Source organism: Muscardinus avellanarius (assembly GCF_963383645.1).
Source record: "Muscardinus avellanarius genome assembly, chromosome: 3".
Lineage (NCBI taxonomy): Eukaryota > Metazoa > Chordata > Mammalia > Rodentia > Gliridae > Muscardinus > Muscardinus avellanarius.
Window position 1 is genome coordinate 117315297 of NC_137788.1, and position 18759 is coordinate 117334055.

The 18759-nt window shown below is 47.0% G+C and overlaps 1 protein-coding gene across 7 annotated transcripts in view; it reads left to right on the plus strand.

The window, feature by feature from the left end:
- POGZ (pogo transposable element derived with ZNF domain) overlaps positions 1–15214 on the plus strand; it is a gene marked incomplete at both ends in the record, with an annotated part of 40695 nt that extends 25481 nt beyond the window's left edge. For all 7 annotated transcript variants that reach the window (XM_080690954.1, XM_080690955.1, XM_080690959.1 and 4 more), the window contains 9 exons: positions 3800–3900; positions 6231–6377; positions 11319–11453; positions 11570–11742; positions 11908–12048; positions 12815–12871; positions 13055–13167; positions 13402–13426; positions 13552–15214. In XM_080690954.1, coding sequence (XP_080547080.1) covers positions 3800–3900; positions 6231–6377; positions 11319–11453; positions 11570–11742; positions 11908–12048; positions 12815–12871; positions 13055–13167; positions 13402–13426; positions 13552–15214 — 2555 coding nt within the window. The remainder of the gene's footprint in view (positions 1–3799; positions 3901–6230; positions 6378–11318; positions 11454–11569; positions 11743–11907; positions 12049–12814; positions 12872–13054; positions 13168–13401; positions 13427–13551) is intronic.
- Positions 15215–18759: the final 3545 nt, after the last annotated feature.

An 18759-nucleotide genomic window follows, 5' to 3' on the forward strand; every position in this document is an offset into this window, starting at 1 on the left:
AGATTCGAAGCCAGCCGCGCTGGCTTAAGAGACCCTGTTTCCAAATAAAAAAGTATAAGAAAATAGGTCTGGGAGTGTAGTCCAGAGGTAGAAGGTTTTCCAGGAATCCCAGTACCACCAAAAAAAATAAATAAATAAATAAAACTTTAAAACCTGGTAGATTTTAGTTTATTTCTCAAATATAATTTCAACATGTTATCAAAATTTTAAATTAAGATATTTAATATTGTTTTTAGTTTAAAAAAATTTTTGGAAGCCAGGTGTGGTAGCACATACTTGTAATCCTAGCACTTGGGAGGCTGAGACAGAGGATCCCACAAGTCAAAGCCAGCCTCAGCAACTTAGGCTCTCAGCAACTTAGTATAAAAAATATAATAAAATAGGTCTGAGGGTGTATCCCGGAGGTAGAAAAAGCCCTCAGGTTCTACTCCCAGTACCACCAAAAAATTAAAAATTTGGGGGGAGCCAGGCGTGGTGACACACACTTGGGAAGCTGAGACAGGAGGATCGCACAGGTTCTAAGCAGCCTCAGCTACTTGATGAGGCTCTCAACAACTTAGTGAGACCCTCTTTTTTTTTTTCTCTTTGTAGTTAATCCTGGGGATTTAATTCAGGGTTGCTCTACCACTAAACTGTACCCCTAACCCTTGTAAAATTCTGAAAACAGGGTGCTGATAAGGCTGGCTGAGGCTGGCCCCAAACTTGTAATTATTCCATCTCAGCCTCCCGTGGACTAGGGTTGTGGTTGTCCTCACCATGCTTGTCCAAAGACCACTTCCTGAAGTACAGATCTCAGTTTTGACTTAACTCATTTCAGATGCTTTCTAGCTGCATGTTCCTGGTGGTTTCCATATTAGACAGTGGGACTTTGGGCTGACCTGAGAATGTTAGAATCAAATCGTCATGACACTGTGTTGCCAGGGTGGCCAACTTGGTCTAGCGTAGGACCCGAAATCCTTTTCTGTCAGTGATGTGAAGATAAGGTAATTCACCTACACCTCCAGGGAAACACCTATATCTTTTATTTTTATTTTTATTTTTATTGCAGTGCCACTAGGCATTGAAGGGCCTTGTGCATACTAGGCAAGTGTTCTAATACTCAGCTATATCCCCAGCATACTACCCCATTTTTTTTGTCTGGTCTGGGGACGGAACCAAGGGACATTCAACCTCCAAGATACACCCCTTGCCCTATTTTGTTTGTTTGTTTGTGGTGCTGGGTGTGGAGCCCAGGGGCTTTCTACCTTCAGGTTACACTCCCAGACCTATTTTCTATTTTATTTGGAAACAGGGTCTCACTAAGTTTCTGAGAGCCTCACTAAGTAGCTGAGGCTGGCTTCAATCCTGGCTGCAATCCTCCTGTCTCAGCTTCCTAAATTATGGGATTACAAGTGTTGCACCACCATGCCCAGCTCCCTGCCCTACTTTTTTATTCTTTACTTTGAAACAGGGCCTCACTAAGTAGATGAGGTTGTCCACAAACTGCGATCCTCTGGTCTCAGCCTCCCGAATGCTGGGATTACAAGCGTATGCCACCACTCCTACCTCATTTTTAGGCAGAATCTGCTGGGTAAATTTTTGTTATTCCATTTATATATGAATTTTACATAGGAAAATACATTTTTCCTTACTGAAAAGAAACAGTGAAGACTGTCTTTGGTTGTTTTCTCCTGGGTTCCTACTCTGTTCTTTAGAATAATTTTAACTTTTAAGTCTCTTATGGCTTAAAATGTGTGAGTGTGCTCACACATGTACAGATGTGTACATTGGTACACATCTGTAATCCAGTAAATGGGAGGCTATTACAGGCGGATCCTATGTTTAAGGCCAGGCTTGGTAACGTAGCAAGACCCTGTTTAAATAAGTAGAGCTAGAGATGTAGCTCAGAAGTACCATGCCCCTGGGTTCAATTTTCATACCATAAAAAAATACATATAGCAAAAGTAATCTATAAACAGGGTCTCACTAAGTTGCTGAGAGCCTCACTAAGTAGATGAGGCTGGCTTCGAACCTGTGTGTGATTCTCCTGTCTCAGCCTCCCAAGTGCTGGGGTTACAAGCATGCGCCATCACGCCAGACTTAGTATACTGTCAGTCATCTTTAATAGTGATTAGCAGTGTAATCTTAGTAATGACATGATTTCTTTACACCTATTTAAGGAACAGTATGCGACATTAAGGAACCTGTGAACAGCTTAGTGCTGTTTGATAATCTTTTGTTTTGTTTCAGTATTGGGGATTGAAGCCAGGGCCTTGTGGAAGTGCGCTACCACTGAGCTATAACTCCAGGGCAGGCCATAACCTTGTCTTTTGGTACTTGGGGTTGAACTCAGGGGCATTCTACCTCCAAGCTGCACCCCAAGCCCTTTTTTTCCCCCTGCTACTGGGGTGAAACCCAGGGGCTTTCTACCTTTGGGCTACACTCCCAGACCTATTTTATACTTTATTGGAAACAGGGTCTCACTAAATTGCTGAGAGCCTAAGGCTGGCTTCAAATCTGTGTAATCCTTCTGTCGTCTTGGTACTGGGGTTCCTGGAAGCCCTTCTACCCCCGGGCTACACTCCCAGACCTATTTTTACATTTTTATTTGGAAACAGGGTCTCGTAAGCCAGCGCACGCGGCTGGCTTCAAACCAGCGCGATCCTCCTGTCTCTGCCTCCCAAGCACGGGGATTACAAGCGTGTGCCACCACGCCCAGCTTGTTATTCTTTATTTTGTTTGTTTGTTTTGTTTTTTGTGGTACTGGGGGTGGGACCCAGGGGACTTCCACCTCTGAGCTACACTCCTAGCCCTATTTTCTTTAATTTTTCTTATTTAGACACAGGGTCGCGTTAAGTTGCTGACAGCCTAAGTTTTGAGACTGGCTTCAAATCTGTGATCCTCCTGTCTCACCCAACCAGGTACTGGGATTGTAGATGGGCACCACCATGCCTGGCTCCTAAGATATATATATATTTTTTCCCCAAAGATTCTAACATTGAGCCAGGTGTGGTGACTCATGCTTGTAACCCCAGCATTCAAGAGGTGGAGACTGGAGGATTGCAGTTCACGGATGGCCTCAGCTACTTAGGCCCTCCGCAATATAGTGAGACCCTGTTTCAAAATAACAGGACTAAAGAATAGGGCTGGGGGTGTAGTTCGAAGGTAAAATGCCCCTGGGTTCCATCCCCAGTACCGAAAAAAAAAAAAAATTAACATCATTCTTCCTGGCACCATTATTCCCACCTCCCTAAGAAAGCCAGTCTCAGCAATTTAGTAAGGCCTTTAGCACCTTCTGGAGAACCTATTTCAAAATAAAAAGGGCAGCCAGGCATGGTGGCACACAGTTGATATCCCAGCAGTTGGGAGACTAAAACAGGAGGATCACAGTTCGTGGACAGCCTCAGCTATTTTCTGAAGCCCTCTGCAAATTAGAATGGAGCTTTGGTAAGAAATACTAGCTAGAGACATACGTTAGTTGTTACCAACAACACAAATGTTAAGGCCAAAAGTATTTTAAAGAAAGAATAGAAGGTGGGTGTGGTGGCACACATGTGTAATCCAGTACTTGGGAGGATGAGACAGAAGGTTCACAGATTCTCAGCCAGCCCCAGCTACTTAGGCTCTGTTTGAAGGTGGAGGTGTAGCTCGGAGCAGGATGCCCCTGGGTTCAGTCACCAGTACCGAAAAAAAAGAAGAAAGGAATAGAAAGAAATTGTGATTTACTGATTTAAGAATGAAGAGACAGGAGTCAGAAAGAAGATGATGAGGATTTTGGTGGTGTTGTCAGATGGATTTACTGATTGTTTTTCTCTTCCAGCCAAGTGTAAGATCTGTGAGTGGGCATTTGAGAGTGAGCCCCTGTTTCTCCAGCACATGAAGGACACGCACAAGCCCGGAGAGATGCCGTACGTCTGTCAGGTACTGCCTTTCCCTGGGTCACGTCAGCAACCTGCCCTCAGGCTGAGTACAGAGAACCTACTAATGAACATTGCTAAACACCTACTGCACACAAATGTACTTTCTAGGCTGGCGTGGTGGCGCACGCGTGTAATCCCAGAATTTGGGAGGCTGAGACCAAAGGATCGCGGTTCGCGGACAGCCTCAGCTACTTAGTGAGGCCCTCTGCAACTCAGTGAGACCCTGTTTCAAGATAAAGAATTTAATTTTTTTTATTTATTTTTTTTGTGGTACTGGGGTTCCTGGAAGCCCTTCTACCTCTGGGCTACACTCCCAGACCTATTTTTCATATTTTTTATTTGGAAATGGTTTCTTAAGCCAGAGCGGCTGGCTTCCTGTCTCAGCCTCCCAAGTGCGGGGATTACAAGCGTGCGCCACCACACCCGGCCAAGATAAAGAATTTTAAAAAAACAGGGCAGGGGGTGTAGCTCGGAGGTCAAATATCCCTGGGTTCCATCCCCAGACCCCCCCTCAAAAAATAATAAACAAACAAACAAACTTTCTAGCCAGGCATGGTGGCACACACCTGCAATCCTACGACTTGGGAGGTTGATGCAGAAGGATCAGAGGTTCAAGGCCAGCCTCAGAAACTTAGTAAAGCCCTCTGCAATTTAGTGAGACCCTGTTTCAAAATAAAAAAAGAAATAGGAGCTGAGGGTACATCTTAGAGGTAGAATGCCCCTGAGTTCTATCTCCAGTATAAATAAATAAACAAATAATGTATACACTTCCTGTCTCCTGGATTTTTTTTTTTTTTTTTTTTTTCCGTGGGTCTGGGTTGGAAGCCAAGGGCAGTCAACCTCCAAGCTACATCCCCTGCCCTATTTTTTTTTTATTTTTTTTATTTTTTTATTTTTTATATTTTTGCAGGTCTAGGGATGGCACCCAGGGGCATTTGACCTCCGAGCTACACACCGTGCCCTATTTTTTATTCTTTATTTTGAAACCCAGTCTCACTAAGTTGCAGAGGGCCTCACTGAGTAGCTGAGGCTGTCTGCGAACCGCGATCCTCCGGTCTCAGCCTCCTGAATGCTGGGATTACAAGTATACGCCACCACAACCAGCATCTATTTTTTATTTTGAAACAGGGTCTCACTAAGTTGCAGAGAGTCTCACTAAGTAGCTGAGGCTGTCCGCAAACCATGATCCTCCAGTCTCCACCTCCCGAATTCTGGGATTACGAGCTTGCGCCACCACACCCGGCTTGGATTTTTCATGTAGAAGAAAACATAAAAGACAGCCACCAGTATGACACTTACGTAGCTGGGCAGCATATGTATGTATCGAGAGAGTGTAGTGTACATATGCACTGATTTCTGGCATGGGCTTACCTTTGGAAGTGGACAGAAAGCTTCAGTCCTCGACTACAGAATATGGCTTTTTCTCAGACTTTCAGTCCTTTTCTCATTTTATCTTAAGGCTCAGCTGAATTTACCATAGACAAGACTGCATTACTAAGTCAAAAGATAATTTCTATGCATTTAGGAAAAAATTTTTCCTTGATATTTAAAATTTGTTATTGCTCCCTCTCCTTTTTTTTTTTTTTTTTTTTTTTTGCCCCCCTTGTGTTACTGGGGGTAGAATCTAGAGGCTTTCAACTCCGGGCTACACTCCCAGACCTATTTTTTTATATTTTATTTAGAAACAGGGTCTCACTAAGTAGCTGAGGCTGGCTTCGAACCTGTGTGATCCTCCTGTCTCAGCCTCCCAAGTTCGGGGATTACAAGTGTGCGCCACCACGCCCGACTTGCTCCCTCTTTTTTATTTATTTATTTTTATTTTTTTATATTTTGCAGGTCTGGGGATGGAACCCAAGGGCATTTGACCTCTGAGCTACACCCCTTGCCCTATTTTTTATTCTTTATTTTGAAACAGGGTCTCACTGAGTGGCAAAGGGCCTCACTAAGTAGCTGAGGCTGCCCGCAAACCGTGATCCACGGTCTCAGCCTCCCGAATGCTGGGATTACAAGCGTGCGCCACCATGCCCGGCTCGCTCCCTCTTTTTTATTTATTTATTTATTTATTTATTTATTGGGGGGGTGGTTCTGGGGATGGAACCCAGGGGCAGTCGACCTCCAAGCTACGCCACTGCCCTGTTTCTTATTCTTTATTTTGAAACAGAGTCTCACTACATTGAAGTAGCTGAGGCTGTCCGTGAATCAGGATCCTCCGGTCTCAGCCTCCCGAATGCTGGGATTACAAGCGTGCCCACCACGCCCGGCTCGCTCCCTCTTTTTAAAGCCACAGTTGTGCACTCCGTTCATCCTGATTTCTCCTCTTGTGTGCCTTAGGTGTGTCAGTATCGCTCCTCACTCTACTCTGAGGTAGATGTTCATTTTCGGATGATCCACGAGGATACCCGGCATCTGCTCTGCCCTTATTGCCTGAAGGTTTTCAAAAACGGCAATGCCTTCCAGCAGCACTACATGAGGCACCAGGTACCCAGCGCCAGCCAGATCCTTGAGTTTCAGTTGCTTCATTTATGGATGCTGGGGCTGACCTATGGAATAATGTTGGTAGAGAAGATAATATATATGTTTGCAAAAACTTGCTGAATTTCAATTGCATGCCATGCGTAGGTTAGGTGGAAGAGGTTTAATTGTAAACAAAACTAAAATAAAAATCAAGGAGTATTGCATTGGGGGATGTACAGGTATAAAACATACAGGTATATTTATTCTGGAAATCTAGTGAGGCTCCCACATGAAGTGGTATCCAAGACCTGAAGGATGAGTCAGAATGAGCTGGCCTTGAACCTGCAGTCCTCCTTTCTCAGCCTCCCAAGCACTATTACAGGAGTGTGACACTGTGCCCATTGGAAGAATGTGCCGGATAAAATTTAGGACCAAAAAATAGTGTGTAAGAGACATAGCAGAAGACTGTAGAGGCTCAGGAAACCGATAGGGGTTCAGTATGGATTGTTGAATACAGTGTCGGTGTTGGAGGTTAGACACAGCACCTCAGGTGGGCACCTTGTAAGTCATGAGTAGGAATCGCTGAGAAGCCAGCCAGCCATTAGATAGGCTTACACGCTGAGGTAATACGTCCAGATTTGCTTTTAGTTAAGATTTTATACTGGCTCCCCTGAGAATAAGACTAGAGTTAGGGAGAATAACCATAGGCCTTTTTTTTTTCCCCCTCTGTGGTACTGGGATGGAACCCAGAGGCATTCTACCTCCGAGATACACCCCAACCTCTACGTTTTTATTCTTTTTTTTTTTTTTTTTTTTTTTTTTTCTGGTACTGGGGATGGAACCTAGGGGCATTCTACCTCCAAGCTGCACCCCCCAGCCCTGTTTTTTCTTCTTTATTATGAAACAGGGTCTTAGTTGCAAAGGGCCTCACTAAGTAGGTGAGGCTGTCTGTGAACTGCAATCCCCCTTTCTCAGCCTCTCGAACGTTAGGATTATAAGCATGTGCCACCACGCCTGGCTAGTCTTTTTATTTTTATTTATTTTAAATTTTTATTTATTTATTCATATTTTGTGGTATTGGGGGTAGAACCCAGGGGCTTTTCTACCTCTGGGATATACTCCAAGACCTATTTTATATTTTATTTGGAAAGAGGGTCTCACTAAGTTGCTGAGAGCCTAAGTAGCTGAGGCTGGCTTCGAATCTATGCAGTCCTCTTGTCTCAGCCTCCCAAGCCCTTGGATTACAACCGGCGTCTTTTTCTTTTTTGAAACAGGGTCTTACTGAGTTACAAAGGGCCTAACTAAGTAGCTGAGACTGTCTGCGAACCGCAATACTCCAGTCTCTGCCTCCTGATTTTTTATTCTTTATTTTGAAACAGGGTCTCACTGAGTTGAAAAGGGCCTCATTAAGTAGCTGAAGCTGGCCAGGTGTGGTGGTGCACACCTATTAAATTTTAGTATTTGGGAAGCTGAGACAGGAGAATTGCGATTTAAGGACAGCCTTAGCTACTTAGGCCCTCTGCAACTCAATAAGATCCTGTTTCAAAAATAAAGAATAAAAAGTAATAGGGCTGGGGGTGTAGCTCGAGGGTAGAATTGCCCTGGGTTCTATCCTGAGTACTGGGGGGAAAAAAACTGAAGTTGTCTGCAAACCAAGATCCTCCTATCTCATCCTCACAAATGCTGGGATTATAAGCATTTGCCACCATGCCCACCCGGCTCCAGAAGGCTTTTTTGATTGTTTAAGTGAGAGATTATAGCAGTTACTAGCTTGCTTTTTTTTTTTTTTTTTTTTTTTTTTTCTGGTGGTACTGGGGGTGGAACACTCAGGGGCCTTCTGCCTCCATGCTATGCACCCAGCCCTATTTCATTTTTATTTGGAAACAGGGTCTCTCGCTGAGTTGCTGAGAGCCTCATAACGTTGCTGAGGCTGACTTCAGATCTGGGATTCTTTTGTCTCAGCCTCCCAAGTACTTATTAAGGAGCCCCATACTAAGTACCTCTGGCTGCCTGCAAACCTGCGATCCTCCTGTCTCAGCCTCCCAAGCACTGGGGTTACAAGCATGTTCAAAATGAAGAATAAAAATAGGACTGGGGTTGTAGTGTAGCTCAGAGGTAGACTACCCCTAGGTTCAATCCTCAAAAAGAAAAGAAAAAGAGGATAGAATTGAGATTAAAGACATGTGATGCTTATGATTTAGAGATGGACTAAGTAAAAGTAGCAAGGGGATAGTTATGAATAGTGCTTAAGATTCCGTCTTAGGCAACTGGATGGGTGACAGGACTATTTACTGAGAAAAACTAGAGAAAGTAACTTTTGGGAGGAAGATTGAGTTTAAATCCTCTGAGTTAGTAATATCTGGCCACCAAGTATCGCCACTGAAGAATAGATTTGGAGTTTAGGAGGAAGTGGGTTATCAGAAAAATGTTTGGAGATCATTATTAGATAAATCCAATAGATTTTAAACTTTTTTTCCTTGGTACTTGAACCCAGGGAATTCTACATCCCAGCTTTGTCCCCAGCCCGTTTCTTTCAACTTCCGAGCTACACCCCCTGCCCTATTTTTTATTCTTTATTTTCAAACAGGGTCTCACTAAGTTGCCGACGGCCTCACTAAGCAGCTCAGGCTGGCCGCAAACCGCGATCCTCCAGACTCAGCCTCCCAAACACTGAGATTACAAGCGTGCACCACCACGCCTGCCTATTTACTTTTATTTTGAAACAGAGTCTTGCTAAATTGCTGGGGCTGGCCTCCACTCTGTCATCCTTGGGATGTTTCATGTTGCAGAAGGGTGTCGAGCAAGATAGAAAGCTGAGCTTTAGTCTTAGTTCAGCAGTGCTGATAGGGACGGGTGGTGGGTTGGTAGGTGGAAGCAGACTCAGCAGGAGAAAAACAAGAGGGAAGAGACCAGGCACAATGTATTCAGAGAAGTTTGTGTATGAAGGGAAAAGAGCTGGATCAGGAGCAATAAATAATTTCACGTTGTTGCTTTGGTTATATATATTTTTGAAAGATCAGCTAGCTAGAACCTTGTTTCAAAATGCTACAAGAAGGGGGCCAGGAGGAAAAGAATAAAGGTGTACAAGGAGTGCACAGTGCAGGGCCTGGTGGGTACCCGTGTGCTCGGTGCTCACACATGCACACATGTGCACACGTGAAGTGGGGGCACCCTAATCGCACTCTCCCTGCACAGTGGTGACTTTTGATAACCTGCCACAAGTGCAGTTCCAAATCGGGATGGTGTTGTCACTTGTAGCTCATCCCGATGTTCCATTTCCTTACTGTCTAGAAAAACATAGATATGAGTCCTATTCTTGAAGGACTTCAGCACTTGGCCAAATCCTTAGAACGGTCTCATGAGACATATCTCTGTATATTGAAATGTTAAGAAGAAAAACTGCAAGATAAAGACAGGTGTTATTATTTATGTTAAGAAAAGAAAACAGGAGCCGGGAGTGGTGGCGCACTCTTGTAATCCCAGCATTTGGGAGGTTGAGACAGGAGAATTGCAGTTTGCTGACAGCCTCAGCTACTTAGTGAGGCTCTCAGCAACTTAGTGAGACCCTGTTTCCAAATAAAATATAAAATAGGTCTGAGAGTGTAGCCCGGAGGTAGAAAAGCCCCTGGGTTCCACCCCCAGTACCACAAAAATAAGGAAACAAAGCAAGAAAGAAAGAGAGGAATAGGAACTGGACGTGGTGGTGCACACTTGTAATCCTAGCATTTGGGAGGCTGAGACAGGAGAATTGTGGCTCGCAGCCAGCCTCAGCTACTTAGTGAGGCTTTCTGAAACTTAGTGAGACCCTGTTCCAAAATAAAAAATGAAAAATAGGGCCAGGGGTATAGCTCGGAGGTAGGATGCCCCTGAGTTCCATCCCCAGTGCCACAAAAAAAAAAAGAAAAAGAAAATGAGGGAGGTGGTGATCAGATAGGAACATGGTTGTTTTATGGTTAAATGAATAGACTGTCCACAAAAAGATACTCTGGAGTCTGGTACAAGCTGTTCAAAGGCATAAGGGTCAGAATAAAAACCAAACTTGGAACTTAAAAGAGTGCAGAAAAGTGTGAGGAGGTTTTTTGGTTTTTACCACCTACATTTTATTGTCTTGAAAACAAGAGAAGACTGTGCAGGAGTTTGCGCACTATAAAAATCTGCAGTGTAAAAGGAGGGGAAGCACAGCTTAGGGGACAGGCCAGCAACAGGTTTCGAGGACCCTCCTCCTGGCTTTGACTGCATCTTTCTTTGGGAGCATGAGAGGTGATGGTTCTCTGTGGTAGGTTTTCTGGTTGCATTGTATATTTCTTTCTTAGTCTTTTTTTTTTTTTTTTTTTTTTTTGTACTGGGGATGGAACCTGGAGCATTTTACCTCTGAGCTACACTCCCATCCCTGATTTTTAGTTGTTGTTGTTGTTGTTGTTGTGATGATGATGATGATGATGATGATGATGATGATGATGATTTTTGGTGGTACTGGGGTTCCTGGAAGCCCTTCTACCTCCGGGCTACACTCCCAGACCTATTTTTACATTTTATTTGGAAACAGGGTCTCCTAAGCCAGCTCACACGGCTGGCTTCGAACCTGCGCGATCCTCCTATCTCTGCCTCCCAAGCACGGGGATTACAAGCGTGCGCCGCCACGCCCAGCCTTAGTCTATATTTTAAAGAGCGTCTCACTGAGCTGCAAAGGGCGTCATTAAGTAGCTGAGGCTGTCCGCGATCCACAATCCTCCGGTCTCCACCTCCTGAATGCTGGGATGACATTCGTGCGCCACCACTCCCTGGTCTTTCTTAGTCTTAAATTATCAGCGCAAGCCAGGCCTGGTGATGCACGCTTATGATCCCAGTACTTATATTATCGCATGCTTCTAATCCCAATATATACATATATATATCTTGACACAAAAGTGGGACACTTCCTTGGGAACCTTTAAGGAATTCTTATTTTTCTTTTTCCCCTTTCAGAAGAGAAATGTTTATCACTGCAACAAGTGCCGGCTGCAGTTTCTCTTTGCCAAGGACAAAATTGAACACAAGCTTCAGCACCATAAGACCTTCCGTAAACCTAAGCAGCTGGAGGGCTTGAAACCAGGCACCAAGGTAGAGAGCTAGCCATTCTTCTTTACAGTCCCGGGAGTGGAGGAGTGGAGATTTTCAGTGTTCTAAGGTTTACTTACTGTGGGTGGCATGTAATTCTTCCTTCCCTTGACTCTCAGGTGACAATCCGGGCTTCCCGAGGACAGCCACGAACTGTTCCTGTGTCCTCCAATGATACACCTCCCAGCACCTTGCAGGAGGCAGCACCGCTGGCCTCCTCCGCAGACCCTCTGCCTGTCTTCCTTTATCCCCCCGTCCAGCGCAACATCCAGAAGAGAGCCGTTAGGAAAATGTCAGTGCCTCCTGCTGCGTGTGGGGCGGGTGGGGCTTATGCGAGGGTCAGTCCTGTTAGCCAGCACATCAGCCTGTTAGCGGTCACTGGTCTCAAATCCCACGGTCTGGGGGTGCCTGAGATGAGAGTGAGAATTTTTCTTTTTCTTTCTTCCTCTTTTGACAGGAGTGCCATGGGCCGGCAGACCTGCCTGGAGTGTAGCTTTGAGATCCCAGATTTCCCTAATCACTTTCCTACCTACGTACACTGCTCTCTGTGTCGCTATAGTACCTGCTGCTCCCGAGCTTATGCCAACCACATGATCAAGTAAGTCCTGATGCAATCAGTGTTTCTGCCCCCACTCAGATTCTCCCGTGTTCATTCCCTCCCCTGCAGCTCAGAGCGCTGGCAGGTCACCTCCGAGCAGGACGAGGCCAAAGCTGTGCTCATTTGACTTCGATGGCTCCTTCCCTTCCCGCCAACCTTGCTTGACAGAGTGCGGGCCAAGAACCAGCAAGCATTAGATAGGAGCTTGTTAGAAATACTCAGCCAGGTGTGGTGGGGCATGCTTAATAGTTCTAGCACTTGAGAGGCTGAGACAGGAGGATTCCAGGTTCATGGCCAGCCTCAGCAAATCAGTGAGGCCCTCTCCGACATAATCAGACCCTGTTTCAAAATAAAAAAATAATAAGAGCTGAGGGTGTAGCTTAGAGGATGAATGCCCCTGAGTTCAATCTACAGTACCACAATGAAAAAAGAAAAGAAGCCGGGCGTGGTGGCATGTACTTGTAATACCAGTACTGGGGAGGATGAGACAGGATCGCAGGTTCTCAGCCAGCATCAGATACTTAGACCCTCTGCAACTTAGTTAGAGTCTGTTTCAAAATAAAGAATGAGAAATAGGGCTGGGGTGTAGCACCACACCAAAAAAAAAAAAAAAAGGAAAAGCTTGTTCTGAGCCACACCCTAGGCCTCTCAGCCTGAATGTGAATTGCAGTAGGTCCTGGGTGACCACACACAGTGAAGCTGGAGAGGCAAGGTGGTGGGCGAGGCCACGGAGCCCCCGCTCATGCTCCTTCTTTGTCTTTCTCAGCAATCACGTTCCACGGAAGAGCCCCAAGTATTTGGCTTTGTTTAAGAACTCTGTGAGGTAATGATGGCTTGCTCGTGCTTGCCTTTTCGAGCTTTTTCATGAGGTCTTTTCGGCTCTCTTGCGGGTGGGTCTGTGCGCTGCGGTGAGGGAGGGCGCTGGGCTCCTTTTCTTTGGAAGCCTGTCTGACTTCCCCGTGTCCTGCTCTCCTCGCCTCATGCGCCCTGGGCTCTTCTTTCCCAGTGGAAACAAGCTGGCCTGCACTTCGTGTGCCTTTGTTACCTCGATGGGAGACGCCATGGCCAAGCATCTGGTGTTCAACCCCTCTCACAGATCCAGCAGTGTCCTGCCACGAGGTGAGTAGACGGCTCGCGGGACAAGAAAAGGCCACTCTGGCCCTGTGTCAGGAGCATCCTCGTTGGGCTTACCCACCCCGGCCAGGTCTACGCTGATGGGTAGCGCTCTGTGACGCTCGCGTGGGGCGGGTGGGCAGCCCCTCTGGAGAGCGTGTAGCAGATGAGCCCAGGACACTGGTTGTCGAGGCTACTTTCTTCCCTGAGCTGAGATTTTTGTTGTCTCCTCCTCCCTAGGACTCACCTGGATATCTCACTCAAGGTAACAGAAACTCTAACTTCGTGGTTTCATTTCTATTTTGTGTAGTAGGTTTGCTATTTTAATTGCTATTGGAATTCCCCAGTTTAACTGATCTCCCTTCCTTGCTCCCTAACCCCACCCCTTAGGCATGGCCAGACTCGTGACCGCATGCACGACCGGAACTTGAAGAACATGTACCCTCCTCCTTCCTTCCTTCCCAACAAAGCTGCTGCCACTGTGAAATCTGCCCCGACGGAGCCTGAAGAGCCAGCCGCCCCTGTGACCCAGGCCCTCCCCTCACCAGCCTCCACCTCGACCCCGCCGCCGACCCCCACCCACCCGCAGCCTCTGCCCCTCCCACCCTTGGCCACGGAGGGGGAGCATCTGAATGTTGATGACCAGGAGGAAGGGAGCCCGGCCGCCCAGGAACCTGAGCTGGCCTCAGGAGGCGGAGGCAGTGGGGGCGCCGGCAAGAAGGAGCAGCTGTCTGTGAAGAAGCTGCGGGTCGTGCTGTTTGCCCTGTGCTGCAACACGGAGCAGGCGGCCGAGCACTTCCGGAACCCCCAGCGGCGGATCCGGCGTTGGCTCCGGCGTTTCCAGGCCTCACAGGCAGAGAATCTCGAGGGTAAATACCTCAGCTTTGAGGCAGAGGAGAAACTGGCCGAGTGGGTACTGACCCAGCGGGAGCAGCAGCTACCTGTCAACGAGGAGACTTTGTTCCAGAAGGCCACCAAAATAGGGCGCTCTCTGGAGGGGGGCTTTAAGATCTCCTATGAGTGGGCCGTGCGCTTCATGCTGCGGCACCACCTGGCCCCCCACGCCCGGAGAGCCGTGGCCCACACCCTGCCGAAGGGCGTGGCGGAGAGCGCGGGACTCTTCGTGGAATTTGTGCAGCGGCAGATTCACAACCAGGACTTGCCCTTGTCCATGATTGTGGCTATCGACGAGGTCTCCCTGTTCCTGGATGCAGAGGTGCTGAACAGCGACGACCGCAAGGAGAATGCCCTGCAGACGGTGGGCACTGGGGAGCCGTGGTGTGACGTGGTGCTGGCCATCCTGGCAGACGGCACTGTCCTTCCCACCCTGGTGGTCTGCCGAGGCCAAGTGAGCCAGCCCGCCAACATGCCAGACTCCATATTGCTAGAGGTGAAGGAGGGTGGCTACAGCGACGACGAGGTCATGGAGCTGTGGTCCAGCCGCGTGTGGCAGAAGCACACGGCCTGCCGGCGCGGCAAGGGCATGCTGGTGATGGACTGCCACCGCACCCACCTGTCGGAAGAGGTGCTGGCCATGCTGAGCGCCTCCAGCACGCTGCCCGCAGTGGTCCCGGCAGGCTGTAGCTCCAAGATCCAGCCATTAGACGTGTGCATCAAACGAACTGTCAAGAACTTCCTGCACAAAAAGTGGAAGGAGCAGGCGCGGGAGATGGCAGACGCTGCGTGCGATCCTGATGTCCTGCTCCAGCTGGTGCTGGCCTGGCTGGGCGAGGTGCTGAGCGTCATCGGGGACTGCCCCGAGCTGGTCCAGCGCTCCTTCCTTGTGGCTAGCATCCTGCCCGGCCCGGACGGCAACGTTAACTCACCTGCCCGCAACGCCGACGTGCAGGAGGAGCTCATCGCCTGCCTAGAGGAGCAGCTGAAGCTGAGCGGGGAGCAGTCCGAGGAGCCCGCGGCCTCCACTCCCCGGCCCCGGTCATCTCCTGAAGAGACAGTCGAGCCCGAAAGCCTGCACCGGCTCTTCGAGGGGGAGAGCGAGACCGAGTCCTTCTATGGCTTTGAAGAGGCCGATCTAGATCTGATGGAAATTTGAGTGCTGGGGCCACGAGAGCATGTGGAGCGTCAGGGAGGGCAGGGGCTTTAGGGAAACGCGGTATAACCAGGTGGGGTACTTGGTTTATATTTTTAATTTTATGCACCACTCCCCCTGACGTTGACTTATACTTCCCTGTGAACTTGTGGATTCTTAGGAAAATCAGTAGCGATCATGTCTGAGCCGAGGAGCTGGCCCGTTGCTCATTCACTTCTGCTAAAAACAAGTTTTTGTGACTTTTTTTTTAAATTTAAATCACTGTGTTTGGTATTTTTCTGACAAAATCAAGAAAATGGAAAAAAAAAATCTTTGTGGGCGAATGTTGAACCGTTTTGTTCCCCTTTTACCTCAGCTGTATCATAGTACTTCTGGGTTGTTTGTTTTACTGTGTGGCCGGTGTCTCTGGGCATGATGCTATCTAATAACCGTTGTCAATGTGAGAACATTTCTGAAGATGGGAAAGACAAATATGTAGCTCACAAACTGGTTTATTATATATATGGATAAAAACTTTTTTCATTGTGGTCTTAACACTTTTATATAAAAATGAAAATGGAAAAAATTCCCACTGAACTCTCTCTTCCTTCTCCTTTTCTTTCCTTCCCTCTCCAGAGATGTTGGTTTCCATAGCAACTCTAGATATAAAATTGTGGCTTTAAAAAAAATGCATGAAACCACCTTTACTCATCCAGAATGATGAATCAATTTGTCTTTTCCTCACCACCCTCCCTACCAACAAAAACATGACAAAAACAGTGTTCTTTGCACTTGCGATTGTGGCCCTTCCCCATTTGCACACCGCCATCACCCTGGACAGAGGACCGCACACGGGTCATTAGCAGCGAGGTGCAGAGTGCTGGGGTGGAAGCCCCTCCGGCTGAGTCTCCGTCCTGCACGCCCGGGGTCCCTGCGTCTTGAACTTGATCCTGCAGCCGTTTCCATTGTGTAAATGCTAAGTGTTGAACTTGAAAAGACAGACCACTCGTTGAAATCCTCTTCCCGTGACTTCCCTGTCCCTCAATGCTTAGAGAAGACTGACACGAAGAAGAAATGTGGGTGTGCACAAAGAAAAAGGCACGAATCTTTTTCACTGCCAGCTTCAAGAAAAGGAAATTTTTTCTACAATTTGCATGAGGGATTTTTTTTTTTTTTAAAGTAACTCTACTCATGGTTATAAACCAAAACGCACCGTACCATTCAGAGAAAAGGAGCAAAAGCCCAAGTCCACCTTTCCCGCAGCTACACCATTCTTCTGTCCGTCCCGAGGCTTTCAGCAACGTTTCCCTCCTGTGAGCCAAGGAGGCAGCCTGCACAAGCTTGTAAATGGTTCATCTTTAAAATGTATATAAGTGGAGCATTTAATAAATGAGGGGAAATGGATTTATAAATGGTTTTTTTTCTAGGTGACCCTGTTTGAGGCTTTCACAGACTGGGATTCGCTCAAGATGTGACAGGCCTTGGGGATACAGGTGTGACATTGTTACCACCTGTTCCTCTCCCTGCCCCCATTTTGTTTTTTAACCCCCAGCACACTATAATATAGCGCACTGGAGCAGTCTCTCCCAGAACGACCTGGCCAGCTCTGTGAACCTGGGGCATCTGAGAACCGAACCAAGGATCCACCTGGGCCTCTCTTCCCAAGCTTTTTACCTGATGCCATTTTATTGAGACTGTGGACTTGCAAGTCAACCCTCTGCCTTTGAGAACGTTCAAGAACTATGACTGGTCACATCTGTCTCCAGCCTAACCCTCCTCTTTGGTAGTCTGGGCAGCAGCCACAGCCTTGGCAGAGCTGGGTTCCTGGCCTCTGCACACTGACTTTCTGGATGGGTTCATTTTTCTAAGAGCTTAATACAATAGTGATCAGCTGGGTTTTGGCCAGGAAGTTGTCTTTGTGGACTCTGCCTGCATGGCTTAGTAATAGAAGGAAGGGTTTTTTGTTTTGTTTTTTTTGTTTTGTTTTTTGGTTTCGTTTTTTTATAATTCAGTTTAATCAATAAACACGTATTTATTGACTACTTTCTGTGTTGGGCCTAAATGTGTGGAAGTTTACAGTTGAAAGCTCATGGCTTGCCCAGGCATTGTGGCACCTGGCAAAAATCCAGAAACTTGGGAGGCTGAGACAGGAGGATCGCACAGGTTCAAAGCCAGCCTCAGCTACTTAGGCTCTCAGCAACTTAGACCCTTTTTCCAAATAAAGTATAAAATAGGTCTGGGAATAGAGCCCAGAGGCAGAAAAAGGCCCTGGTTCCACCCCCAGTACCACCGAAAAATAGAAGTCTTCCCTGACTCCCCAATATTAAAAAAATAATAGTAAATGAAAATAGCGCTGGGAGCGCATTCTACCTCTGGGCTACACTAACAACAGTTGTTACTTATGCCAGTTTCTCAAAACCCAGGTTGTAGCCATGTGTGGTACACGCCTGTAATCCCAGTATTTGGGAAGCTGCGACAGGAGGATAACAGGTTTGAGGCCAGCCTCAGCAAGTAGCAAGACTCTCAACCTAAAAATAAAATAGGGCCAGGGTATATAGGTCAGAGGTAGAATGCCAAGCCAGGTGTGGCGCACGACAATAATCCCAGTACTTGGGAGGCTGAAACAGGATTATACCTTCAAAGATGTCCTCAGCAAGTAGTGAGGCTCTCAACCCAGCAAGACCCTGTTTCAAAATAAAAACAAATAGGGCTGAGAATATAGCTCAGATGTAGAATGCCCCTGGGCTCAATCCATTGTGCCACACAAAAAAAAGTTTGATGATGCACAGCAATCACCTGGTGCTTCTGTTTTTGTGGTACTGGGCTTCCTGGAAACCCTTCTACCTCCAGGCTACACTCCCAGACCTATTTTATATTTTACTTGGAAACAGGGTCTCCTAAGCCAGCACAGCTGGCTTCGAACCAGCGCGATCCTCCTGTCTCCACCTCCCAAGCACAGGAATTATAAGCGTGCGCCACCACGTCCGGCTCCTAGTGCTCATTTTTAAAGCTCAGGTTTAAAACCATTCCAGGGATAGAACATGGCCAACGTCTTTAATGCACACACACAGCAGAACTTCAATTAGAGACTAAATGTTTAGGTTAAATGTTGCTTAGTATTCCCTGTATGAAAGGTTAAGTTTGGACAGGTGTGGGGTGGAGGCTGCCACTCCCAGGCTGAGGGCAGCCTTACAGGGAGCAGCTCCATTGAATATTGCATGTCTGTCTCTGGAAATAGTGTAAAATCATACTGGTAGCCATCTGTAACCAGAAAAGTCTGCATTCTTTTTAGAATCTCCTGCAGTGTGGGATTAAATGCTTAAAATTTTTAAACACAAAAGCCAGATCAAGTCCTCTACATGACCTGTACCCAAGGCCACCTGTAGTATTTGCCCTAAATGAAGGCAGGCATGGGTCCTCTGTATGATCATGTGGGGAATTTTTATTTGCTAAAAGAGCCTGAGGGTTGTGGGGCCAGGCAGAGGTGACACGTGGCGGTACTGGGTAGTTTAGCCCTTGGTGTAACCCATAATAACCCACATAACAAGTACTTTGAAAGATTGATTTAT